The sequence below is a fragment of the Symphalangus syndactylus genome, chromosome 18, assembly GCF_028878055.3.
Source record: "Symphalangus syndactylus isolate Jambi chromosome 18, NHGRI_mSymSyn1-v2.1_pri, whole genome shotgun sequence".
Taxonomy (NCBI): domain Eukaryota; kingdom Metazoa; phylum Chordata; class Mammalia; order Primates; family Hylobatidae; genus Symphalangus; species Symphalangus syndactylus.
Window position 1 is genome coordinate 42,816,795 of NC_072440.2, and position 26,413 is coordinate 42,843,207.

The 26,413-nt window shown below is 37.7% G+C and overlaps 2 protein-coding genes across 12 annotated transcripts in view; one reads left to right on the forward strand and one right to left on the reverse strand.

Annotated features, from left to right (window-relative positions):
• MIER3 (MIER family member 3) overlaps positions 1-15,400 on the forward strand; it is a 45,669-nt gene extending 30,269 nt beyond the window's left edge. For 7 of the 8 annotated variants that reach the window (XM_055251476.2, XM_055251475.2, XM_055251477.2 and 4 more), the window contains 6 exons: positions 1,572-1,723; positions 4,216-4,297; positions 6,099-6,193; positions 10,968-11,095; positions 11,177-11,319; positions 11,425-15,400. In XM_055251476.2, coding sequence (XP_055107451.1) covers positions 1,572-1,723; positions 4,216-4,297; positions 6,099-6,193; positions 10,968-11,095; positions 11,177-11,319; positions 11,425-11,882 — 1,058 coding nt within the window. In that variant the 3' untranslated portion in view covers positions 11,883-15,400. The remainder of the gene's footprint in view (positions 1-1,571; positions 1,724-4,215; positions 4,298-6,098; positions 6,194-10,967; positions 11,096-11,176; positions 11,320-11,424) is intronic. The other variant, XM_055251474.2, reaches the window with a different exon arrangement.
• A 2,949-nt stretch (positions 15,401-18,349) lies between these two features.
• On the reverse strand, positions 18,350-26,384 carry SETD9 (SET domain containing 9). 4 transcript variants are annotated; one of them, XM_063622625.1, is made up of 6 exons: positions 26,246-26,384; positions 24,148-24,515; positions 22,130-22,253; positions 21,278-21,393; positions 20,300-20,405; positions 18,350-18,472 (listed from the first exon to the last, which is right to left on the reverse strand). In XM_063622625.1, the coding sequence occupies exons 2-6, from the start codon at positions 24,383-24,385 to the stop codon at positions 18,385-18,387; spliced, it is 672 nt and encodes a 223-aa protein (XP_063478695.1). In that variant the 5' UTR covers positions 24,386-24,515; positions 26,246-26,384; the 3' UTR covers positions 18,350-18,384. The 4 variants fall into 4 exon arrangements, with proteins under 4 accessions (XP_063478695.1, XP_055107457.1, XP_063478696.1 ...); XM_055251482.2 differs by lacking the exon at positions 26,246-26,384 and adding an exon at positions 25,963-26,177; XM_063622626.1 differs by lacking the exon at positions 26,246-26,384 and adding an exon at positions 25,602-25,700.
• Between the last annotated feature and the right edge of the window lie 29 nt (positions 26,385-26,413).

Genomic DNA, 26,413 nt, shown 5'->3' on the forward strand with positions numbered 1-26,413 from the left:
CGCTTGTATACTCCTAATTATGTGTAATCGGTTTTTCCTCATGTTTTTGGTGCATTCCAACTGTAGTTGGTTTTCAAAATATGGAGGGGATAAGGTGGTAGGATCTAAAAATATAGGTACACCTTCTTAGTTGAACTCGGGAATATTTCCATGGGTGTTTGGCCTTTTCCCTAAGTTGATTTATCCCTGTGAAGTCACAAGGGCAAAAGCAGCACCCAACACAATACTTCTGAGTCCTTCTTCTTCCTTTCCTCCATGCCACGTCATTCTCCATTTAAAGGAGGGAGGGGAGGAGTGGTTACCCTGGGGTTGTTAGCCATGGCAGCCACTAGGAACACCGTTTTCCTAAACTGCTTTCGAAGTGTTAAAAGACAGTTGTCCCAGGGGAAGCAAAACATAGCTGATGATGTTCAGATGTGCCAGCCTTCTCACCTCACCACCCAAATGCCACACTCGGCCTTTGAGCCAAGTACATGCTCAGCAACTGTAGTTCCTTAGGTCACACATAGTAGAGGTGATATTCTGTCGGTGCTGCAGATTGGAGGGAAGGTGTACTTTCTCTATCTTTTGAGGAAATAAACCCAAATTGTTTTACCTATTTCACTTGTGACCAAAGAGTAAAGAAAGTTCTAGGAACTTCTCTCAAAAGTCTAGTCTTACTGCTTCACAGGCACACTTTATTTTTAACTTTCCTGCTAACTGGGAATGACAATGCCTGCCTCCTACAGTTAGGATGATAATGCCCTTATCATGGTCCCTGGTACCTGGTAGTGTGTTCCCAGTAAATTATTTTTATTAGCTATAGTCAGTATTATGCACTTGAAGAACGGATTGCACTTGAAGCACTGGACTAAATACTTGGGCCATTCATATTACTTTATTGTGTAAAGTAGAAGCTTTGAGTAAAATGGCAGAGTGCATTAATAAAACATAAACTTGTTTTAATGACATTTTGTTCATTAATATATCAGTCTCTTTAAGAGATTGTGGAAAGTTTACTTTTCTTACTGTTTCTCCCTCTTCCCAAAAACCTCCCTAGGGAGGTTTGGTTAGTCTACTTTCTCCTTTAAATAAAAGTTATCTTGTTGGGAGAAAAAGTATACCTTTCTTAGCTGTTTCCTTATTACCAGATATTTTGGGTTTTATTTATTTGCAATTTTGAACCTCTAGAGATTTCATAGAGCAATTTAGGGATTTCAAGAGAAAATTCCAATGAGGTTATTAGAGAATTTACACAGGTTATTTTTGCCCCTTCATTAGAAGAGTATAAGATAACCACTGTGGGGTTTTATATTAGACTTTACTAGGCATGGGGAGCCTTCAGATTGGTCAGTATATCCAACCGTCAAAAAAGCTACTTGCTTTGGCCCCTGGAATCCTTGGCCTATAATAAAGTTAAATTTTCGCTTGTGTGTGAAAGGCCCTACTTAACGGATAATCAGATTACTGGTGTCTTCAAAGTTATTTACTTGTCCCACTGGATAGCCTATCAAGGAAGACAAAGAATTGTTTGTGTACGTCTTTGAGTGCATTCATGATTTTTAATGTGTTAATGGGATTTTCTTTATCAGTATATGAAAACGAAGACCAGTTACTTTGGTGTCCTGATGTGGTTTTGGAGAGCAAAGTTAAGGAATACCTTGTTGAGACTTCATTAAGGACTGGCAATGAAAAAATAATGGATAGAATTTCTGCAGGAACACACACAAGGGACAATGAACAGGTATACTTCAACTTCTGTTGAAACAGCAGCCAGTTTACAGTATCTTCTTGATTTCTTATATTTGATACAGATATTTGTAACATGTGAAGTAGATATCTTTTCTGATAGAGTTTTAAAGTGTGCAAAATACTGGTTTAAAAAACCATAACCTTGAGTTCTAGAGATAACTTCACTGTAGTTTTGTATCTTTTCTTCTGGTCTTTTAAAAAAATACCTTTACGTATGTCTTACTTGAGATGCCATTTTATATCCTTTTAATTAATTAATCTTATTCTCCTTTGCCATTGAGAATTATTTAATACCTCATTCTTGATGTCTGTATAGTCTATCCTATACTTTTTTTAAAAAAAATTTTCCCTAAATTTCAACATACTGTGTACTTATCCTATACTTGTAATTCATTTATTTAAACATTCTCTGTGGTTGGACTTTTAGATTTTATAAGTGTATTCTTTGAATTATTCTCAACTTTATTTAGGAAGTGATTAAAAAGTAATGTCTATTAAGACTGTATAAATTTGACTTAGGAGCGTTTGTTAAGCGCTTGTGTACCTGTAGATTCAGAATACTCTCCTGATCACATGTGGGATGGGGGATGGGAACATTGCCTATTAAGCTTTTCGAATACCCCTAAGTTTTGCCCCTCTGACATCATTCTGCTTCTTTCATACGACTTTATCACTGAGAATCCCCACCCTGACTAATAAGCATTCAGAGGTAGGCAGACACAAACTTAAATTCTGAAGTAACATAGGGAAGTCATACTAGCTGTCAAAAAGAAATCCCATTGGGTTTTTGTATTGGTATTTCAAGTCTATATTAATTTTAGAAGAATTAAAACCTTTATAACATTAGGAACTCAAATGTTTGTTTTTTTTTTTTTGAATATCACATGCATCTCACTAATTCCTCAATATCTTTTATGTGTGTGTGTATTCAATGCTATTGGAAAGGGGAGCTCCATTTTATTTATTTATTTATTTGTTTTTCCGAGATGGAGTCTTGCTCTGTCACCCAGGCTGGAGTGCAATGGTGCGATCTCAGCTCACTGCAACCTCCACCTCCCGGGTTCAAGCAGTTCTTCTACCTCAGCCTCCCGAGTAACTGGGATTACAGGCATGCACCACTGTGCCTGGCTAATTTTTGTAGCCAGGCTGGTCTCAAACTCTTGATCTTGTGATCTGCCTGCCTCAGCCTCCCAAAATGTTGGGATTACAGGCGTGAGCCACCGTGCCCGGCCCTCTATTATATTTATAATTGTATATTGTTGATGTTGAGAAATACCAATTTTTAAAAAAATGTGTCTTAAACTATTGAAACTACTTGACTCTTTCAGGTGTTTCTCAGGTTTTCTAGCTTGCTTTTTAAAAAATTTATTGGTAGTATCATTTTTGTTTGACACATCATAATTGCGTACATTTATGGAGTGGTTTTCTGGTTTCGGGTCATTATGAAATTACACTTTTGTTCCTTCCTTACCATTATTATTCCTGCTTTATGTCTTAATGCATTAGCTGTAACTCTGAGATATTTGGTAATAGCAGTGATTTGGTGCCTGCTTTTGGTGGAAGTAATACATCTAAGGTTTTTACATTAATAATACTGATCCTTGGTTCTACTGTCTTTACTATAGCAAGATAATATCCATCTATTTATAACTATTATGGTTTTTGTCTTTAAAATTAGAAATGAATATCAGATAGTTTTTAAGCAGCTGTTGATTTTTTTTAAATTAAAATTTAATTATACATATTTAGGTACACAGTGATGTCTTGATACACATAATGTGTAGTGATCAGATCAGGGTAATTAGCTTAGAGTGATTTTTTAAAATGTAGGCTATTGAGACATTAAAAGTTTTCCTAATATTGAGCCATCTTCACTTCCTTAAAACTTAACTTGGGAAGGTAGATAGATTATTTAACTTTCAATTGAATTCTTATTCCTGTTTGTTATGTTCATAATTCCAAGCAGATTTAATAGGAATATATACTGATTCTAAAAAGTAGCACCTTTCATAGTAGATGGAAATAACTGAGACCGTTACAATCCTAGTCTGAAGTGCCATGCCTATTACTCCGGGTCTGCTGCTGTTCCCTTATATTAAAACTAAAAGAGACAGGGAGGAAATGACATCAAGGGACAAACTGTAACTCATTTTTCCAAACTAGAAAAAGAAACATCTAAAATAGGGGAAACTCTAATCTCAGACCTAGTGTTTTTATTTGTTCGTTTTTTAAAAAAAAGAATGATACAGGCAGGTGACTTCTGAGAGGCAGCGTGAGGATGAACAAACTCACATGATACCAGAGTCAGTCTGCACGATAGTTATGTAGACTAAATGCTTGGGCAAATACACCTTCAAATGCCCTGAAATTAGAGAGGATTTCAGTGTTAACAAGACTCCAATATTTATCAAAACTCTTATACCTGTTTTTTAAAATGCTGTTAGGTATGAACTTTTAATACTTTTTATTGAATATCCATCCCAGGCATTATATGAACTTCTCAAGTGTAACCACAATATAAAGGAAGCAATCGAAAGATACTGCTGCAATGGAAAGGCCCCTCAAGGTAAGAAACACTTGGGTTTAAGAGAGGGACATGACAGGGATGGTCATTTGGGGATCAGAATAAGCAAAGTCTCCTAAGGGACAGAGCAATCCTGTAACACTTTTGTAAGATCTGGTTCAGCTCCATAGCAAATAATTTTTCCTTTTCTTGCACTCTATTTTTAGATGTATCAGAGATTGTTCAAATACAAATTAGTCACCCCCCTGCCACCTCTACTTTCTGGAAGAAATAGTTACAGAACAAAGCAGACCCCAGAGATGACAGTATGTCCAAAGTAATTAAAAAGAATGGTTTTATGATTTCATTGAAAAAAAGTTTTTTTTCTTTTTTTTTTTTTTCAGCCAGACAGGAAATAAAAAGGAGATTAAAGATTAAAAAAGAAACATGTATAATATATTCCACTGAATTTATTTCAAGAATTGTATTTTTAGTAATCATGTAATAACATTTTATAGTTCTTATGTTTTGTGTGTGTCAAGGAAAATGGTTAACTTCTATTTCAGTATTTTTTGTCATTATATAAATGGATTGCATGCACCATAGCTTTCATTAAATATGTGTAGAATGAAAATAATACTTAGTAATATTACTAGATGACTTGGAAAAGTATTGAAACTAAAAAATAATACATTTAAACTTATGAATTGAGATAGTCTATTAAAATGTCTCCCTTAGAAAAGCTGCTTCTTTGAAAAAAAATTATTTTAGGCTCTCAAAACTCTCAAAATACTGGTTTCTTCCTTAGTTCAAACTATTTTTCACCTTTATTATGGACTGCTATTAATGGCTTTAGGGACCTGGTCTCCCATGTCAGATGAGACACTTCAGAGATACAGATGAGTAATAACTAATCTTAAGTCTAGGCTATGACTCTTTGAAGACCTTCCAGGTCTCTGCCCCAAGTAGATGCGGAATTCACCAATATTAACATCTGCTGGGAAATTGAATGGGATTTATTGTTTTGAGAGCATGGACTGTTTCTTATTTCCTTTATATTTCCAGAGTATAGCACTCCACACACCAATTTCAAATAAATATGTATTGATTATACTTTACTTATGGTCTCTAATTAAAGAATTTGTGGTTTTGTTTTTTGTCTTTTTTGAGACAGGGTCTCACTGTCTCCCAGGCTGGAGGGCAGTGGCATGATCACAGCTTAGTATATAGCCTTGATCTCTTGGGCTCAGGTGATCCTCCCACCTCAGCTTCCCAAGTAGCTGGAACTATAGGTGCCTGCCACCATGCCTGGCTAGTCTGTTTTTTTGTAGAGACAGGGTTTTTCCATGTTGCCCATGCTGATTTCAAACTCCTGGGCTCAAGTGATCCTCCTGCGTTGGCCTCCCAAAGTGCTGGGATTACAGGCATGAGCCACCACACCTGGCTAGAACTTGTGGTTTTGAAGTAAGACCAAAACAGAGCTTCTTTCCCCCAATAAAGGAGGTAGAGTTTTTTTTTCTAATTGAAAAATATGTTCATTGTTTAAAAAAATGTTTTTAATCAGAAAAACAGGCATGTTATAGAAAAATGTTAAATTCTCATCCCATAATGTAGTGGAAAAAAGCAGTGTTTATATTTTTGTATTCTAGACTTGATCTGTAGTATGCATACTTTTGGTAATTCTAACTGAAATCTCCTGCATACAGAGAGAGAGAGAGAGAGTGTGTGTGTGTGTGTGTGTGTGTGTGTGTGAGAGAGAGAGAGAGAGAGTTTATGACCTTTTACAGGGAAAACATACTGAAAATCAGTGATTCACATACGAGAATTTGGGGGCCCATGAATTTTATTTTAAATTTTTTTTTAGAAGGAATGACTGCATGGACGGAAGAAGAATGCCGAAGCTTTGAACATGCACTCATGCTTTTTGGAAAAGATTTTCATCTTATACAGAAGAATAAGGTAAATTAGGCAGATGAGTACAGATAAATTACTAGTTACAGTGAATGTAAGCAACTAATTTATAAGTCACTTATGTAGGAAAAAAGAACAACTTACTAATGTTCCCTTGCCATTAGCATTTCAGGTATCATTCTAACATGACTAATTTGCTCAGAGATGCCACAGCCTGCTTATGGAATGGCTGATAGTATATTCACATATCTTTTCACATAAACAGTTAACACAAAGTGGACTCACTGTATTTTTTAGGAAGTCTCACTCTCATTTCTCCTTGACTTTCCTTTCTTATCAAGCCATTCAGAGGTTTGTGGCCTCAAAATAATTTCTCTTCAGCAGTGAGAATAGCTGTTGCTGAAGGAAGAAACATTGTTACTAAAACAACTAGAAACATATTCTAACACCACCAAATGCTAGTAAGGATGGGAAGCAACAGGGACTCTTATTCATTGCCTGTAGGAATGCAAAGTGGTACAGCCACATTGGAAGATAGCTTGGAAGTTTCCTATAATACCAACCATACTCTTACCGTATAATTTAGTAATCCTGTTCCTTGGCATTTACCCAAATGCGTTGAAAACTTATGTCCACACAAAAGTGTTTATAGCAGCTTTCATCATAATTGCTAAAACTTGGAAGGAACCTGTATGTCCTTTGAGGTGAAAGGATAAACAAACTGTGGCACCTCCAGAACTGGACTATTATTCAGCACTGAAAAAATGAGCTAACAAGCCACAAGGAAACATGTGAAATCCTAAATGCATATTATTAAATGAAGGAAGCCAATCTGAAAAGACTGCATATATATGATATTCCAAAAGACTTCCAAATATATGATATTCTGAAAAAAGCAAAACTATGGAAACAATAAAAAGGTCACTGGTGCCAAGGCCGAGGCAGGAGGGAGAGGTGAATAGGCAGAGCACAGACCATTTTCAGGGCAATGAAACTATCCTGTATGATGATATTGTAATGATAGAGATGTGTAATTACACATTTGTCAAAACCCATAGAATGTACATCATCAAGAGTAAACCCTAATGTAAACCATGGTCTTTGGGTGTTGATGTGTCAGTGTAGATACATTGATTTTTTTAACAGATGTACTACTCCAATGTGGGATGTTGAAAGTAGGAGAACATCAGGATATATAGGAACTCTCTACTTTCTGCTCAGTTCTGCTGTGAACCTCAAACTACTCTTAAAAACTAAAGTCTATTCAAAATACATACATATGTTCATTAGAATAGTTTGGAATAATTCTCATTAAAATATGCTCTGTTTATTTCCTCTTTTCATCCTAAAGGAAGGCAGGGTTCTGAAGCATTTGGGTGGGTAGCTCAGTACTTTATGCTTTTATAAAAAGTAATGGACTTTAGTTTTTAGAGCAGTTTTAGGTTTACAGCAAAGTTAACCAGAAAGTATTGAGTTCCCACATGTCCCTTCCACTCTTATAGTTATTATTATATCTTTTATTATTAATAGTGTACATTTGTTAAAATTAATGAGCCAATATTGATACATTATTATTAATTAAAGTCCATAGTTTACATTAAGGTTTGCTCTTCATGTTGTACGTTCCGTTGATTTTGGCAAATATATAATGATATATATCCACCAGTACAGTATCATACAGAGTAGTTCCACTGACCTAAAAATCTCATGTTTTATTCTTCCCTCTGTCCCTTCCCCCTCCTCTCTAACAACTTCTAGCAGCCATTGATCTTTTTATTGTCTGTACTGTTGCCATTTCAGAATGTCATATAGTTGGAATTATACAGTATGCAGCCTTTTCAGATTGGATTCTTTGACTTAGCAATATGCATTTAAGTTTTCACCATGGGATTTTTTGTTTGTTTGTGTTTGTTATGAGGCTTGATAGCTCATTCTTTTTTTTATCACTGAATAGTATTCCATTATATGGATGTACCAGTATATTTATTCACTTATCTATTAGAGGATATCTTGGTTGCTTCCAAGTTTTGGCAATTATCATTAAAGCTATAAATATTCATGTGCAGGTTTTTATGTGGATGTAGGCTTTTAATTCATTTGGCTAAATACGAAGGAGTAAGGATTACAGGATAGAATGGTAAAAATGTGTTTATTTTGCATGAAACTGCCAAACTGTCTTCCAAAGTGGCTGTACCATTTAGTATTTCCAGCAGTAATGAATGAGTTCTATTGCTCTACATCTTCACCAGCATTTGGTGGTGTCAGTGTTTTGGATTTCACCACTGTAATAGTTTTTAATGCCATCTCTTTATTGTTTTAATTTGTAATTCCCTCATGAGGATGATATTGACCATCTTTTCTTATGCTTATTTGCCATTTGTGTGTTTTTTTTCAGGTGTTCATTCAGATTTTTTGCCCAGATTTTAATTGGGTGGTTTGTATTCTTGTTGAGTTTAAGGAGTTATTTGTATATTTTGGATTCTAGTCCTTTCTCAGATATATGTTTTGCAAATATTTTCTTCCATTTTGAGGCTTATCTTTTTATTCCCTTGCCAGTGTGTTTGCAGAGTGAAAGTTTTTAATTTTAATGATGTCCAACTTAGAATTTCATCTGATTGTTCACGCTTTTAGCGTTTTATTTAAAAAAATCATTGCCAAACCTAAGGTCACCTAGATTTTCTACTGTTGTCTTCCAAGAGCTTTATAGTTTTGCATTTACATTTAGGTCTGTAATGCATTTTGAGTTAATTTTTGAAAGGAGTAAGGTCTATGTCTAGATTCATTTCTCTTTTTTTGTATGTGGATGTCCAGTTGTACTGGCATCATTTGTGGAAAAGACATTCTTCCTCCATGGAATTGCCTTTGTTCTTTGGTTAAAGATCAGTTGACTGTACCCGTGGGGTGTATTTCTGGGCTGTCTCTTCTGTTCCTTTAATCTATTTGTCTTTCCCCCCACCCAATACCATACTGTCTTGATTACTATAGCTTTATAGTAAATCTTGAAGTTGGCGACTGTCAGTACTTTGATTTTATCTTTTCATAATACTATGTTGGCTATTCTGGGTATTTTGCCTTTCCATATTAAATTAGTTTGTTGATACCCACAAAATAACTTGCTGAGATTTTGATTGGGTTTGCGCTAAATCGGTAGATCAAGCTAGGAAGAACTGACGTCTTAACAATGAAGTGTCTTCCTATCCATGAACATAGAATATTTCTTCATTAAGTTCTTCTTTGATTTCTTTAATCAGAGTTTGGTAGTTTTTCTCATACAGATTTTGCATATATTTTGTTACATTTATACCCAAGTATTTTAATTTTGGGGTGCTAATGTAAATGGTCTTGTGTTTTAAATTTCAAATTTCAGTTGTCATTGCTGTTATATAGGAAAGCAGTTGACTTTTGTATATTAACCTTGTCTCCTGAAACTTTGCTGTAAGTGCTTATTAGTTACAGGAGATTTTTTGTTGATTCTTTGGAGTTTTCTACGTAGATAGTCATGTCACCTGTAAACAGAGACAGTTTTATTTCTTCCTTCCCTGTAACCTGTAAACAGAGACAGTTTTATTTCTTCCTTCCCGATCTGTATACTTTTTATTTCTTTTTCTTGTCTTACTGCATTAGCTAGACCTTCCAGTATTGATGTTGAAAATTTCACACTTTCTGTATGTTTGAAAATCTAATGTTTCTCAAAGATGAGATAAAGCGTATTATTTAAGACATTTTTAAAGAAGTCTGGATTGTCCTTTTAAGTAAAAAAAACCATCAGTTTTGTAATGACTTATGAAATTTACTCTATCCATTCATTCCGTAAACAGTTATGTCCTTCCACTTCACTTACCAGACATTGTTTTAGGCACTAGAGATACAACAGTGAATAAGACAGAAAAGGTCTGTGGCCCCACGAAGCCTGCATTCTCTGTGAAGACTTATAGTTAATGATGTTTATTGAAAGGTATACTGTATTTCTTGGTTTAAAAAGTTTATTCCCATATTAGTAATCTTATATCACAACTTAGTAGTCAGGTTAGAGATACTGAAACTTCTTTATCGGGTACTGATTAAGCAAGGGCGAAAGCGTTTATTGGATAAGGATGAAGAATTTTGTTCATACATCTGAATTCATATCTGTGGCTGTATGTGGTTAGAGGAACCCTGGTTTGGGTGTGGAGCCAAGTTGGTGAGGCTCAAATTTTATTCTTGTTGTTTCCAAAATCTGTTGGATCTAAAAACCAAACATACTGGAGGGAGAAAGCCCTGCCTTTAGCCAGCAAGTCTTCTTAAATTCCAGATGCTGTAGACCGTTGATCCATTTGCCAAGGGTTCTTAATCTCTTTTGGAAACTGGAACTCATCTGATGAGGCTGCATTCCTTCTCCCCAGAAAAGTATACCTAAATATAATTTTGTGAATTAATAGATCTCAATGAAATCCATTTATGGACCCCTTAGAGGTTAGTTAATCCAAAGTTAAGAACCTTCACTGTAGTCAAAATCACTGAGCTCAGTGAAGAAAAGTAAAGAATGCTAGTGTTTAAGATTTTCAGTGAAGGTGTAAGATAATTTCTGGATACACACTTGTTTTATAAACTAATACATTCTGATTTTTTTTTTTTAAAAAACCTTGGGCTTTCGAAAATGGCCTCATTATTAAATGTAAAGGCATTCCACTAATCAAAATGTTCAGAACTTTATAATTAAAAGTGTTCAGAACTATATAATGGGAAAATAAGACCCATGCATTGAAGTTGTAGTGTTGTGGAAAAGTTGCTTAAAAAAATGGTTGAGTTTGTTGGTTTTTTAAAAATTCAACTTTTTCATTAGGTGAGAACTAGGACAGTTGCTGAGTGTGTAGCATTCTACTATATGTGGAAGAAATCCGAACGTTATGATTACTTTGCTCAACAGACAAGATTTGGGAAAAAACGATATAACCATCACCCTGGAGTTACGTAAGTACTGTGGCCTTGACTTCAAAGACTTACTTTTAACTGTGATATACAGTCATAAAATTACTGGGGTGTGTTTTTCAGGGACTATATGGATCGTTTAGTAGATGAAACAGAAGCTTTGGGTGGGACGGTAAATGCTTCAGCCTTAACTTCTAACCGGCCTGAGCCTATTCCTGATCAACAGCTAAACATTCTCAACTCCTTCACTGCCAGTGACTTGACAGGTAAAATGAAGACCTTTCTGTGTTTAGTACAGTTCGTTGCAAAATTGTGTCCTCTGTTTCATGTCATAGGACCACTTACTTAAACAATTTTCCGTTCCTTTTTAGCTTTGACCAACAGTGTAGCAACCGTCTGCGACCCCACAGATGTGAATTGTTTGGATGATAGCTTTCCTCCACTGGGCAACACACCCCGTGGACAAGTTAATCATGTGCCTGTTGTAACAGAAGAGTTACTCACCCTGCCCAGCAATGGGGAAAGTGATTGTTTTAATTTATTCGAGACTGGATTTTATCACTCGGAGCTAAACCCTATGAACATGTGCAGTGAAGAGTCAGAGAGACCAGCAAAAAGATTGAAAATGGGCATTGCCGTCCCTGAATCCTTTATGAATGAAGTTTCTGTAAATAACCTGGGTGTGGACTTTGAAAATCACACACATCACATCACCAGTGCCAAAATGGCTGTTTCTGTGGCTGACTTTGGTAGTCTCTCTGCCAACGAGACCAATGGTTTCATCAGTGCCCATGCTCTGCATCAGCACGCGGCCCTACACTCTGAGTGACCTGAGTGAGGAGCCCGGAACTGCGTGTGCAGCACCAGTAAACTTGAGGGGAGCTATCAGGTTTGCATAGTCTTTCACTGGAAGTTTGAACCTTTCTCACTATGACATCAGTGATGTCAGTATGTATAGAACTATATCTTGATTTATCAAGAGTATTTTCATTTTTCAATCCATAAATGTGGAAATGAACTATGATCAGCAGAGTTGGGAACTAAGATTGAACTCTGTGGTGCAGCTTTAAGCTCTGCTTCTCTCTTCCTCATCTCCCAATACCTCTTCCCCACTCCCTTCTTTTTCTATTCTTTTCTGTTCCCCACTGCCCTCACTCCCAATTTTAAAACCTGTAGACAGAGGCCACCAGCTCAAAACCAGCACAGATGTTCTGAACTGAATGGTGTGGCCTCTTTTTGTGTAAATTCCTTTTGCCGTAATGGATGCAGTGGAATAACAATGTTTACAGGTACCGATCCCGATCCCTGCTCAATGTAGCATTTTTTTGGTTTTATTTTCTTAATAAAAGCAGGGGTAGGTTTCTTTAAACTGCACAAACATGCAAGGATTTTTTTAAAATGGAAACTTCTCTCATGTTATTCAACTAGAGCACTTCAGTTTACAAAACAGCAAGTCCATCTTTATGGAAGCCAGCACGTGGAACTGTGTGCAAATAATGAAGACGCTTGCTTGGATCCTGTTTCAAATTCTAGACCAGGGCTACCTTACACAGAATTGGTCATGTTACTGCCAGGAGATTTCTGTGTAACTTCATTTATTGGCTACAAATTTGGCATTTGAAGATGTGGTACTCAGATGGGGTTTTGTCCACCATTGTCAAGATTGTAATCTTAAAAATTATACCAGTCATTGATAATTTAGTTTATCCTGAGGCAGTCGACTTGCAGAGGCACAGTCTACAAAGCCTAGGATATTGCCACTCAATGGTTTACATTTTGGGACATCTTTTAAGTTGTTTGTAGCACTGCAGTTCAAAGTGTTAATATTTAGAGGGACTTCTAGATTTTATACCTAATGCAGTAGAACCTTGAAGTATATTTAAGCTTTTTTGTTAAGCTTGAACAGTTGGCAAGAATAATGTGAGTTCCTATCTGAAATAGAATGGTACATTACCACTTTAAGTTTTAAAAATTGATAGATGTTCAGATGTATCTCAAACTCAGTTTTATTTTTATTCCAGATATTGTGAATGAGAAGCCATTGTCCTAAACTTTGGCCATTTTTGTGCTATAAACATACATTTTTAAGTTATAAGGTGAATCAAACTATGTAATACAGTATTAGGATGTAATCTTTGCTTTTGTAGTACTGTTAAAATAGAGAATTATGTTTTTTGCATTGTCTTAATTAAAATTTTTGATTTTTAGTAGTTGCTTTGCAAAAAACAAATGTTTGGCTGCATTGCTAATATTTGTAAGTATAAGTTGCTTCAAGGTTGTGCTGATGAGTAGATAGGATGTAGTGATCTTAGTAGTGATTGAAAGGGAGGGTATTTATTATACAAACTGTGAACTGCAATGACATCCTTAGTTTTGGATGATGTGTATTCTTGTTTTTCTTTGCAGCATTTTAATGAAGATTGCTTTGAAGTGTTTACGCAGTAGCACATTAGTATAAAATTTAGTTTAGCACAGTGGACAAAAAGTAGTTAAATTAATAACTTAAAATCAGTCTCTTAATTTATACATCTGAAGTATAGCATTCCTGTATGCACACAGTAAATAATGGGTAGCCTGGGCTCTGCGTTACTTTCTTATATTTTTATCCAAGTTGTCAGCTTCTTATTGCTGTGTTGTTGTGCTAAACTTTGAACCTTATTTCTTTTATTAAAAATCAGTACACTTTCTGTAATTTAGTAAGATACTGGCCGTAATCTTCCATTGTTATAACCTTAATTTTCACTCTGGGTTTACAGTGGCTGGTCTGTATAAATAATTTACACAAAGATGACTGAATGCTAATACCAGTTGCACTTAAATGAACATGCCCATTCTCAGTAGCTGATGCAGTAATATATTCAGTTTATCTATGCATTGCTGGGGTCTTGATATAAGATGGAAACAGTGTTTCTTATCTAAAGTTTTGATTATCAGCAAGTTGAATGGACACTTTAGTTATTTAAATAAAGATTTTTGACCAAAATCCAGAAAATGGTATGAGAGAAAAATAAATTCCAGCTAGTTTAATAGATTTTTAAATGTCAATCTGATTTTAGCCTCTTAGAGAGTGCTAACTAGCTGGTAATGTTTACTTTTAATTCCTTGTTAAAATGAGGCAATAATTTGCAAGATTTTTGTATATAAGTGTAAATTCTTCATATCTTTTTAGATCTAATTCAATATTTTCTGACTACTTCTGCCATGTATAATACCATTTTTGTGCATGCTTGATGTGACATTCATAAATTGTACCACTATGACTTTATCCATGTAAAATAGCTATTTATTGAATTTTCTTTTAAAAGCTGGATTTACTGTTTTTTTTTTCTCTCAGTTTAAACATCTTAACAGAATTTGTTACTGTTTATTAAAAGAATTGCATTTGGAAGCAAGAAAACAACCTGGTTTGCAATCATATGAAGAAACAATAACGCCTTTATTATCAAGTGTTAAGCACAATTCTTATAACAAACTGTGATAAATTCTTTTTGTTTTTTTTTTCCTTTGCCACATTATTTTCTTATGAACAAACCAAAAATTCATGGTGAGCAGTTGCAGTGTTGGCTGATATATCTTTTATGTACAGGGAATTTGAAAAGGACAGTGGATTCATTTAGAAGTGTAACTGGTGCTGTGATTATAGCAATACATTTGTTAGTTGTACTTCATCTTTTTCATGCTAGCTTTTTAAATGTTTAGTTTTCCTCTTGTCATGGTCAGCTGCTGAATTTACTTGAAGGATGTAGAGTATTGTTTAAAAAATACTAAAATTTGTACAATTAGGTCAGAATTGTGCAATCATTTCCTTTTTAATTTTTAAAATGTTGAGGGTCATAAATATTTGAGAACATCAGATCTAATAGAGCATAGTGATACTATTTAATTTAACCAAAGTCTCTAGTGAGTATTTCAACTTTGAATGTAAACTAACGAATAAACCTGACCACCAAGGAGATTGTTTGCCCAGAGTTTCAAAGCACATTGTCTACAAATGGAAATTGAAATAATTTATAAAATATTGACGTTACTATGTTTTTTAAAAAGTTCCTAATTTTTTCACTAAATGGAGGAAACTATTAGTTTTATTGTTAAATATGGTAGATATTAATATTCCTCTTAGATGACCAGTGATTCCAATTGTCCCAGTTTGAAATAAGTACCCTGTGAGTATGAGATAAATTAGTGACAATCAGAACAAGTTTCAGTATCAGATGTTCAAGAGGAAGTTGCTATTGCATTGATTTTAATATTTGTACATAAACACTGATTTTTTTGAGCATTATTTTGTATTTGTTGTACTTTTAATACCTGGTGTACAGTTCCAGAAATAAAAATCTGGGAATCTTTTTTTCTTGGTTTGTGTGAATATTTGCCAAAAATAGATATTTAATGAATCTTAAGCTACAGCAAATAGGTAGATATTATACTACTGTTAAATTGGTTTTAGATGCAGTAAATAAGATATATGCTAGATAGTGAAGTTGGTAGATTAAATATTTCCCTTAAATCCTCTATAATTTCCATCTATCTATAATAAAAGTCCTCCTGTAATCCCAGCACTTTGGGAGGCTGAGGCGGGCAGATCATGAGGTCAGGAGTTCAAGACCAGCCTGACCAACATAGTGAAACCCTGTCTCTACTAAAAATATAAAAATTAGCCGAGCGAGGTGGCGCATGCCTGTAACCCCAGCTACTCAGGAGGCTGAGGCAGGAGAATTGCTTGAACCCTGGGGGTGGTGGCGGCAGTGAGCTGAGATCCTGCCATTGCACTCCAGCCTGGACAACAGAGCGAGACTCCATCTCAAAAGAAAAAAAAAAAAGGTCCCAAAGTAAGGATTATACTTTACTTTTAGTTTAATTCAGGAAACATTTATTATGTTTCAAACGCTGTTCTAGGTAACTGTCTTTTAGGAAGACAGATCTGAAATTTGGTCAAATATTACTTGACAGACTACTTTTGTGGTCAACTAGTCTTCCTTATCCATACGATTCATAGTTTGATTGACCCTAGTCATAGCTTTCCTAAACATCTTTTTAAGCTAAAGCTCCGACCTTGGCCTTATTTCACAAGCTTGTCCCCATATTTCATTTGCTCTGACCAGAGCTTTATGTAGTTCCATTTTTAAGATGCAGTGATCAGATTGCCCATAATATCCAAAGTTTGTACAAGGCCAAGAAGGGGATAAAAGGAAAGCAAAAACCTTGACTCCTCTGCTTTGGTTACTTGACTAAAACCACATCCCTTCCTTCTCAGACACAAAAGGACCTTAGCACATAGGGCTCTGTGGTGGACACATGCACAGAAGTGCCTTCAGAGCAGGGACAAGCACACGTATTCTGAATACAGCAAAAATGCAACAATGTGCCATGTGAGCTAAGAGTATTTTCAGGCTTTAGGAGACAGAAAAGCCTGTGGAAGCAGGATAATCTCTAGTATATCTGTGTTACTAGAAGTCATTTTGGCGATAATTTCCATCTATGGTATGCTTTTTTTTTTTTGAGATGGAGTTTCGCTCTTGTTTCCCAGGCTGGAGTGCAATGACGCAATCTCGACTCACCGCAACCTCCGCCTCCCGGGTTCAAGGAATTCTCCTGCCTCAGCCCCCGGAGTAGCTGAGATTACAGGCATGCACCACTACGCCCGGCTAATTTTGTATTTTTAGTAGAGACGGGGTTTCTCCATGTTGAGGCTGGTCTCAAACTCCTGACCTCAGGTGATCCGCTCGCCTCAGCCTCCCAAAGTGCTGGAATTACAGGCGTGAGCCACCGCGCCCGGCCGTGGTACACTTTTTGAGCTTGCTGGTGGTAAGTGCTAAAGAGAATGAGGAATATGTCAGGGGTGGGAGCAGTGAGATTGTAAATTTCAATGGGGTGATGAGGCAACGCTCCTCACTGAGGTGACAGGAAGGGAGAGAACAAGCTATGTGGCTGTCTGGGGGAAGATGTTTACAGGCAGAACTAAGTGCAAAAGTCCTTGGGTGGGAATGTGCATGGCAGGTTTGGTGAGTGGCCAGGAGGCAGGTGTGGGTTGGGGTGGAGTGAGCAAGGGGAGAACAGGAGAGCTCTTGAGGTCATGAGCAGATTATGCATATGAAGGACTTTAGCATTTACTCCATGATAGGGAGAGGGTTTTGAGCAGAGGTATGTCAATACCTTTCATTTAAAAGAATCACACTTGGTGATATGTTCTGTAAGGGGGACAGGAGTGGAAACAAGGAAGGCAATCGAGAGGCTACTGAAATAGCAATAAACTAGGTGAGTAAAGCTGGTGGTAAGGAAGTGAAGGTGATTAGAATCTGGTCATATAGGTTCCATGAATTTTTGAGGGGTCCAGTAAAGAACACCACTCTCCTTCCTATCCAAGTTTGGAACTGAGAGAGCTGAAGTCAGGTCGATGGAGGTCAAAGTAACTATTGCTAATAAAACTGGGGAAGGTAGCTTCAGGGCTGCAGCCAGGTTGGCCTGCCAATATATTACACCTCTGGACTCACTCTGTCACTGGCTGGGCTGGCTACAGGCTATTCTCTGCACAAGGCAGAGAACTGCCAGGACACATTCTGCTGGCAGCCAGAGTCCACAGGGAAGTAACTAGAAGGGTATATAGGACATGGGTGCCTAGTTATTCTCCAAACATAATCAGGGAGTCACTCTGCCTCCAGTGGGTGGAGAGAGAGGCTAGGAACATTACCAGAGGAAGCCCTCCACATGAAGACATGAGACACGGGGAATATGTGTTCCTCCCACCAACACTATCTGGCACTTTTTTTCCACCTTTTCTTTCTTTGGTGTGAAAATGTTCAAAGAGTAAAGAAAATAGTAATAATGACCTCACATTTCCCCCTTACCCAGCTAGAGCAATCTTTACATTATACATAGACACACCAATTTACTCATGGCAACACAATAGATATTTTTTACTCAATTCTGTAAAAATAAAGTTTTTACAGAAGTTTGTACACATCTGCAGTACTACAAGAACTGCTGATGCCTGGCTAGAATTTTATAAGCCACCACAGAGCTTACAAAATAAACAAAAGAAAAATTGAAATTATAAGTTCAAAGAGTAGGTTTTAATTTAATAAGCTATTGTGTATTTAGGTGAAAACCAATTAAAATTGGAATTGCATTACAAATTTGAAATTGTAATGAAGCAAGTAGCTTTTATCATGAAATTGGAACATAAATATAATACCAACAAAAACATAAGAAATTCCTATTCCAATTAAGTCTCAAAATATTTGTTTTACAGGTAGAACTCAGAGAAGTGATTAACAAAAAACACTTAGAATTAATAGCTGAGTAGAAAACCTAATAATTTCTGATTCACAGAGTTAGCTGACAATTGTGTAGTAGTTTGAAAAAAGCTCTTCTCCTTGATTGATGTCCCTAAGTGCGACAAGAACAACACATCGAAGTGGGCTGAAAACAAAAAGAAAGATATACAAAAGGTAGAGCATTAACAAATATAAGCTCATATTTTTAATATAACCAACATGGCTTTTATAGAGGTAACTTTACTCAGGTTCCTTACATTTTAGTTTATGCATTTGATTTCCATGAGGAAATAGTTCTTATCCCTGATGCAGGTATTCTAAAGAGTGTATCTATATCATTTAAAAAATCACAAATCAATGTTTATACAACTGACTACTTCTTCTGAAAACACTGTTTCTAAGTTTAGGCCCCCAAAACTAGTATCACAAAAAGGATTTTAAAATGACATTATACTTTTTCTTGTATTCATTTGTATCTTATATTCTGAAAAATGAAAACATTACTTAAAATTAGTTGGAGTTTTAAAAAATGCTTTTTTCTGGACATCATAAGATATCGTTTGCTTTTTTTGAGATAGAGTCTCACTCTGTCACCCAGGCTGGAGTGCAGTGGCGTGATCTTGGCTCACTGCAACCTCTGCCTCCCGGGTTCAAGCGATTCTCCTGCCTCAGCCTCCTAAGTAGCTGGGATTACAAGTGCGCGCCACCACGCCTGACTAATTTTTGTATTTTTAGTAGAGATGAGGTTTCACCATGTTGGTCAGGCTGGTCTCAAACTCCTGACCTTGTGATCTGCCCACCTCGGCCTCCCAAAGTGCTGGGATTACAGGCATGAGCCACCGCGCCCGGCCTAGATATTGTTATATATACATATTCAAAATTCTAATAACATCATGCGCCGGAGTGTATGGCTAAGAAAAGCTAATTGTTAAACACACAAACATACACATGCAGAGAAGCAAAAGTTATCAAGTTTTTGGTTTTTGTTTTTTTCTTGTGTTGGGACGGGATCTGGCTCTGTCACCCAGGCTGCAGTGCAGTGGTGCCATCTCAGCTCATTGCAACCTACACCTCCCAAGGTCAAGGATCCTCCCACCTCAGCTTCCCAGGTAGCTGGGACTACAGGTGCACACCACCACACCCAGCTAATTTTTGTATTTTTTGTAGAGAAGGGGTTTTGTCATGTTGTCTGGGCTGGTTTCGAATTCCTGTGCTCAAGCAATCCACCCACCTTGGCCTCCCAAAGTGCTGAGATGACAGCCTTGAGTCACCATGTCTGGCCTCAAGTTTTAAGTATAAAGAATAGTTCATGTTTTAAATGTCATTCATCTTAGAAGGACAATTTAATAGGTCGTATATAAAATAAAGTTTGCTAGCAACTCAACAAAATAATACAAAGATTGTATCTTCCTACAGCACTGTTAAGCAAGAACTCTTAGCTCTCCAGAATTACCTATATTTTAAAATTGTTGTTTGAATATTCTCAGTAGACTTTCTACTGAATGAAAAGAAAATAAATGCTACGTTAAAATATGTGTCTTCTGAATACAGTCCTTTTTTATTTAGGTTCGTTATTAAGAACCTAATAGTGAAACTGGCAAAGGAATCATAGTGTAATTTGGCCTCTTTCTTCAATTGGGTGCTTTTTTATAAGGTAGAGAACATGATATTATAAATGATTAAAGTAAAGATATATTTGAAGATTTCGTAGGTAGGAAAAAGAGAATTATTTGAAAAAACTTTAAGGTGGATACTTATGAAGTATTGCCATAGAATAAAAATGGGTAAAAATAGAATGAGCTAGGTTAAAGGAAAATTTTAAATTTCAAATAAGCCTACATTAACACGTTAAGGTGTGAACATAAAAATCTGAAAAAAAAATTTTACCCCAAATTCTATATAGCTTTTTCTTCTATATTTTTTTAAGTATAGCATAAGCAGAAGATATGAAAGGCTCTTTTAGCAAACGAACCTTTGTTTGTCATAGCTGTAGGCAATGTTTGGAAGGTACTGCTTCAGTTCTATAGGGAAAACTGCAGGCACATCAAATTCCTGATAACAGACATTAGCTGCTCTGTCTAGGAACAAGCACATCATTTTTAGAAAAAGAGCCATTATACAAGGTCATGGAAAACAGAATTGAATTATGACACTTAACGTCTGTTTTTCTAAATTATCAAAACATGCTCAAAATAATTACTCCTATGTTCCAGGCACTGTTAGAGTTTATTTACTTATATATATTTGCAGATATAAATGGTAAATCATAAATATATAAAATAAAATATTCAAAAGTAAGACATATATAAAACATGTTTTATTATTTACTTTTTGCATAAACAACATATATAATAACATGTTTAGATTATACCAACATACATAATAAACATATATGTATGTTTTCTTGTTTACTTTTTATATATCAGGAAATAGAGGCTCAGAAATGTTAAAGGTTAAATATTAATAAAAGAGTCAGGCTTGGACTTCGTTTCTCTCTAACGCCAAAGCCCATGTTAAATGTAGTCAAACAATCAAACTTTTACCTATGGGAAAGTCAGCTCCTAAAGAAGATATAGGTACGGACTCACAAACTTAGCAACAGAAAGCAGATACTAGTCTAGCCATTAATCCATAAGGCTATATTGAAGCACTGACATAATAAATTCTATTTTTAAAAGGCTAAAATAATAATGATCAAAGGGCGATTATCAATTGCCTATATTCACTGCAAAATCAGAAGAAAAATAGTAAATTAAACAATTCTAAATAATGTATATCATGATTTCCCCTAATTCTCTCTGATATCATCCCCCAAAAGTGAGAGTAGCTTAAGGACTTGACTAGCTTATTATATGTTATACTCAACTGCCCTTGGCACTCAGTCATATGACAAAGGAGTAGAATTAGCCATTGCTATATCTCATCTCACAGCCCCATGATGCCTTCTTACCATTGGAACAATTGTTGACATACTGTCCCACAGCCAGAGGGTTATGAATTTCTGACGTTAGCCATGTACTATCACTCATTTTTAAAGGGCCAAGTCGATCCCTCCCATTGCAAGATCTGAAACAGGTGAAAGCATTAGCTAATGGATCTGTATCTTAAAATAGAATTCTAAAATACAAAATTAACCCTAGAATTACACAAGTGCATTTTTTCTTAAAAAAAAAAAAAAGACTTTTGTATAATCAGTAGGGCAATTGAGTTGTTACACAGCAGCTATCTAAACAGAATTTTATTCAAAGTATAAATGCTGGCCAGGCGCAGTGGCTCACGCCTGTAATCCCAACACTTTGGGAGGCTGAGGCAGGCAGATCACTTGAGGTCTGGAGTTCGAGACCGGCCTGGCCAACATGGTGAAACCCCATCTCTACTAAAAATACAAAAATTATCTGGGCCTGGTGGCGCACACCTGTAATCCCAGCTACTTGGGAGGCTGAGGTGGGAAAATCACTTGAACCCTGGAGGCAGAGGTTGCAGTGAGCAGAGATCGCACTGTTGCACCCCAGCCTGGGCAACAGAGCGAGACTCTGTCTCAAAAAAAAAGTAAAAAAAATAATAAAATGAAGCATAAATGCTGAGCTGGGTGTGGTGGCTCAAGCCTGTAATCCCAGCACTTTGGGAGGCCGAGATGGGAGGGTCGCTTGAGGCCAGGAGTTCAAAACCAGCCTGGACAACATAGCAAGACCCCATCTCTTTATATAAAAAATAAATAAAGTACAAATGCTATCAGTCATAATCATTGTGGTAAGTGCGGTTCTGTCTCCTATAATTAAATTTGAACACGGGCATCACTTACCTGTACACAACTTTCGATATCCCTTTGTCATTCCCATCAATGAGTACCCCATCCAGGCATCTAAAAATAAACGGATTTCCAATGGACTGGAAAAAGATTGGCTCATACTTCTGATATACTGTACCTATTACACAACAAGACAAAGAAATATTATAACAACATGAAAAATCATAAAGACTGGGATAAGAACCCTTCTTTGGAATATAATCACATTCTCTTTAGTTACTTTCCCCCTTTTAAAGAGTGAACGCCCAATAGCAGATGGAGCACAGAACCGACTCATCCACACAGCAAAGCAGAACATGGCTATCTTGACTGGATTAAGAAAATGTGGCACATATACACCATGGAATACTATGCAGCCATAAAAAATGATGAGTTCATGTCCTTTGTAGGGACATGGATGAAACTGGAAAACATCATTCTCAGTAAACTATCGCAAGGACAAAAAACCAAACACCGCATGTTCTCACTCATAGGTGGGAATTGAACAATGAGAACTCATGGACACAGGAAGGGGAACATCACACTCCGGGGACTGTTGTGGGGTTGGGGGAGGGGGGAGGGACAGCATTAGGAGATATACCTAATGCTAAATGACGAGTTAATGGGTGCAGGAAATCAACATGGCACATGGATATATATGTAACAAACCTGCACATTGTGCACATGTACCCTAAAACCTAAAGTATAATAATAAAAAATAAATAAATAATAATAAAAAAAGAATATGGCTATCTTGGTTAATGATAACATGAACAACACATTTTAGGCTCAGTTTTACAAAGTCATATATATGTATATAACATTTATATGTATATGTGTATACACACACACATATATATTTAAGTAGAATGTGATTTAACATCTAAAGAGTTTGAAGAAATTTATTTTGCTAATAATTAAATAATGGAGACACATATGGGAATAGATGAGTCTGACATTAAGCCTGTTTCTCCTTTCACTGGCAAAAGAGGAAATGAGAAAGTATTTACCGGGTGCTTCCTATGTTCCAGGCATGTTAATCTATTTATTAAACTTCTTTTAGTATTAATTTATTTATTCCATTTAGTCTTTACAAAATTAGGTTACTTGTACAGCAGGAAACTGAAACTCGCTTGCTTGGGGATGTAAAATTAGAAAACAGGAGAATGAATTTTTAAAAACCTGGGTCTATCTGACTCAAATATTCACACACACACTTTCCACTATACCAAATAATATAATGGTAGTTTAACACATAACGTAGTCTATTTAGCATTCTAGTCAATGATCTTGTGCCGAGAAATTGCCTTACTTTCCAAGTGTAGAAAGGGCAGGAAGGTCTTTATTCGGTGACTTATGGGTTTAAATGCTATCTTTTATGTTTTGATCTGTACCCTTTTTTTTTTTTTTCGAGATGGAGCCTAGCACTGTCGCCCGGGCTGGACGCAATGGCACAATCTCGGCTCACTGCAACCTCCGCCTCCCGGGTTCACGCCATTCTCCTGCCTCAGCCTCCTGAATAGCTGGGATTACAGGTGCACACCACCATACCTGGCTAATTTTTTGTATTTTCAGTAGAGACAGGGTTTCACTATATCGGCCAGATTGGTCTCGAACTCCTGACCTCGCGATCTGCACGCCTGGGCCTCCCAAAGTGCTGGGATTACAGGCGTGAGCCTATCCATACCATTTTTATCTTTAACTATCAATTAAACCAAACTGACATGTTTCTCTAGTGCTTTTTAAGTAATTTGTCAAAGTGGGTCATACTGTGTTCTAAATTTCAACATTGACAGGAAAGCTTTCCTTGAAAGAAAAAGTGCATTTATCCCAACAAATACTCCAGGATACTTTCTATCACAAAACAATTTACAAACAGTTAATTTCCAAATTAGAATAGCAAAAATCTATGGAAACTCGAGTTTCCAATTTAATCGCTTACTCTAAGGATTGCAAGGCTGGGTATTTTACTGAACTTATGTTTATCAATACGTAAGAAACTTGGCAAAGTATAATATTAATCGTGCTGTTACCAGGATACATAGATACGACTGCGCCTTTTGGTACCAATCCTTTAGTAACGAAGACACCTTTTCCAGCAGAAATCAATGAGCTAGTTGCTTGGGCAACACTGAAACCCAAAGTCTTGTAAAGAATTTCTTCTGGTTTAAAGGTACTTTGCTGTTGATGTCTGTTTTCAAGCAGTTTCACCCCTTGATGTTCAACTGTCAGTAGGTCTTGATATTTTGATTTAATAGATTCTGGAAGCATAGTCAAGATTTCTGATTGTTTATTGAAATCATTTAAGAATAGAGCCTGGAAAACTTTCAGTAATGTTCCTAGGACATCTTCATCTGAGATAACTTTGTCTTTGGATTCCTCTGGAACATATCGGAGGGTCCTGAAAATGGGAAAAGTTTCTATTCACTACCCTTCAACTGATCAAAGCCAAACTTACCTGCATACCTTCTGGGTTCCTGGACTTAAGGAACTATAAGCTTATTCTCATGTGTGTGAAGGGCTGGAAACTAAGTTCAGAAAAGAATTGTTTGAGGGAGTTCTAGTTAGCTAACTCCCAACACTTCCCACCCAAGTAGTCAGTACTTATGAAAGGCCCATTCTATACCACATGCTGTGGGGTCCTTACATTATTCCATTTTTGCAGACAAGGAAAGCAAAGTTGTTAGGGAACTTGCTCAAGGTCCCAAAGCCAATAAGTGGGAGAGCCAGAGGCAGAAACGAAGTTGACCGCTTTCCCGTACTACACCCAACAGCCAAGCTGAATGTCATCACAATGAGAATGAATGACCTCACATTCAATGGCTTTTTAAAAATGGCCTTGTAGTTTCAAAGACAAATTCAACATCATATACTTTGTGACACTCTCTCCAGGACTACTAACGTCTTCAGTGACTGCATCTCTTATTTCCATAATCATTATCTTTTTGTACTAACGGCATTATTTTTACTTGAACAAAAAGGTTGTAATTCCCGCCTCACGGTTCCATAGTCATGATACAACTGATCTCCTGTTTCCCTAGCATGCAACCTTCGGGAAAGCGCTTTGTTTCCCTATTTTTCGGACACTGACTTCAGGGAGGCCCGGTCGGCCTCTTTGGTGAGCACGGTGTTGAGCTAATCACTGGTGCGCCCTTAATAACACCGGCGGGACTCACCCCAATCCAAACCCCACCATCCCGACGTGCTTTTGAGTGGCGTTCTGCCCGTTCTTAACGCGCGAGCTACTCCACGCTATTCTCACAGCCGGGATGGGCTTCTTTAACCACGTGAAGTACTTGTATGAACTATGAAAATAAACCCTGGCTTGGCTTTTCTGAGGAAGTTCAAGCACCTAATTAAGCCCTGGTGGAGAAAAAGCCACGTACTCTCACGCGGTAAGAGCAGTCTTTTAAAAAAGTTTCCATTTTTTGCCCAGATACAAGCTCCCGAGTCAGTGCCGAACGCAACAAGGAAGAACAGGTGACACCTCCGGCTGGCGAGCTCGGCCTCGCGGGCCCGGCAGCGCAGCGGACACTGGGAAAGAGGCCATAGGCCCCGCCCACCTGAAGCCACCGCCCACTTCAGGCTTCCAGCTGGTCTCGGACTCTACCAACCTCGGCCCCGCCCGCCTCTGGCCCGCGTTCCTTAAACCCCTCCGCGGCCTCAGTCCCCGCCCACCCGGCCCGCCCACCTCAGTCGCTGAACACCTCAGTCGCTGCCCACCCGGGCCCGCCCATCTCAGGCAGGCAGTCAGTCAGTCTCAGGCTCTCCGCCTCGCGTCCCGCCGCCGTGGTGGCGTCTGGGAACTGAAGGCAGGCGCCCCTCGTTCTGCCGTCCCGCCCTCTCACCTCGGGTTGTGGCTTAGGTTCAGTGCGATCCAGGGAACGAAGCGGTACTTGTAACGGCGCCATCGCTGCCACAGGCCCCGCAGCAGACGGCCAGGCATGGCTGCCCCGCGGGGCCGTGACTAGGACGGCGCGGGGAAGGCGGATCGAGGCCTCGGGCCCGCCCCGGCCGGGGAGGAGATGGGGCCACGCTCGGCCGCCTTCCCCTGGCTCCGCCCTCAGTGTTCCTGGCACCGCTTGACTTCAATTGCTCTGGGGCTTCGTCCTTCCCCTTTCCTGACCTCACCTCTCTGAATGAGAGGCGCGTAGAGCTGGAAGGAGGCCCCCTTGACCCCTTTTTCTTTCTCCAGTAGCTCGGGTGCTTCCGTGGGCGCACACACGCGCTAGCCCTGGTTGCGGGCGAAGGGTCTCCGGGCCTCAGGGGCGAACCCGCCCCCGAGACCGCGTCCCAGGA